Source organism: Agrilus planipennis, unplaced genomic scaffold (genome assembly GCF_000699045.2).
Source record: "Agrilus planipennis isolate EAB-ADULT unplaced genomic scaffold, Apla_2.0 scaffold40, whole genome shotgun sequence".
Classification (NCBI taxonomy): Eukaryota; Metazoa; Arthropoda; class Insecta; order Coleoptera; family Buprestidae; genus Agrilus; species Agrilus planipennis.
Window position 1 is genome coordinate 1,107,668 of NW_020438938.1, and position 755 is coordinate 1,108,422.

The window sequence follows — 755 nt, forward strand, 5'->3', positions numbered from 1 at the left end:
TTAATAATGGTGGATTGGCTCCCTGCGGATATGTGCGTTGAATCCGCTGTGTTTATCGGCAGTGTATTCGACGATCCTCTTGTGACCATCGGGTTCAACCAAAGTGTATTCTCCCTTAACGTGATCCTTGTAACGTTCTTCCTTTTGGGATTTGACATCATGGGTTTTTGGGTCATGTACGGTGTAACCGAACTCGTAGTGTGGTACATGAGTGGGCTCATGTTTATGAGATTCGTGGCCTACTGCAGCTTCATGATGATAATGATGTTCATTGGAGGCTGACTGTTCGTGGTGATGAGATTCTTGGGCTACTGAGGCGGCATGATGATGTTCATGTTCTCTGCGGACGTGTGCGTTGAAACCACTGTGTTTGTCGGCAGTGTATTCGACGATCCTTTTGTGACCATCGGGTTCAACCAAAGTGTATTCTCCCTTAACGTGATCCTTGTAACGTTCTTCCTTTTGAGACTTGATATCGTGGGTGTGTGGATCATGCACGGTGTAACCGAATTCGTAGTGTGGTTCGTGAGTGGGCTCATGTTTATGAGATTCTTGGGCTACAGCGGCTTCATGATGATAATGATGTTCATTGGAAGTGGATTGTGCATGTTGTTCTTCCTGGTGGTGATGGACGGGAACTTCATGGTGGCTCTTTTCGCCGGTGTGGGAGAAGTGAATATCATAACCGTAGGAGGATTCCTGTTTGAGGGAGGATTTGTGTCCGTGATGCTCGTGGCTGGCAGCAATTGCCACAA

General features: G+C 47.2%; 1 protein-coding gene across 1 annotated transcript in view; it reads right to left on the bottom strand.

Annotated features, from left to right (window-relative positions):
- Positions 1–755, bottom strand: part of LOC112904432 (histidine-rich glycoprotein-like) — a 2,315-nt gene continuing 1,560 nt past the window's right edge. Inside the window, exon 2 of the mRNA XM_025974447.1 lies at positions 1–736. Within this exon, the coding sequence (XP_025830232.1) occupies positions 1–736 (736 nt within the window). The remainder of the gene's footprint in view (positions 737–755) is intronic.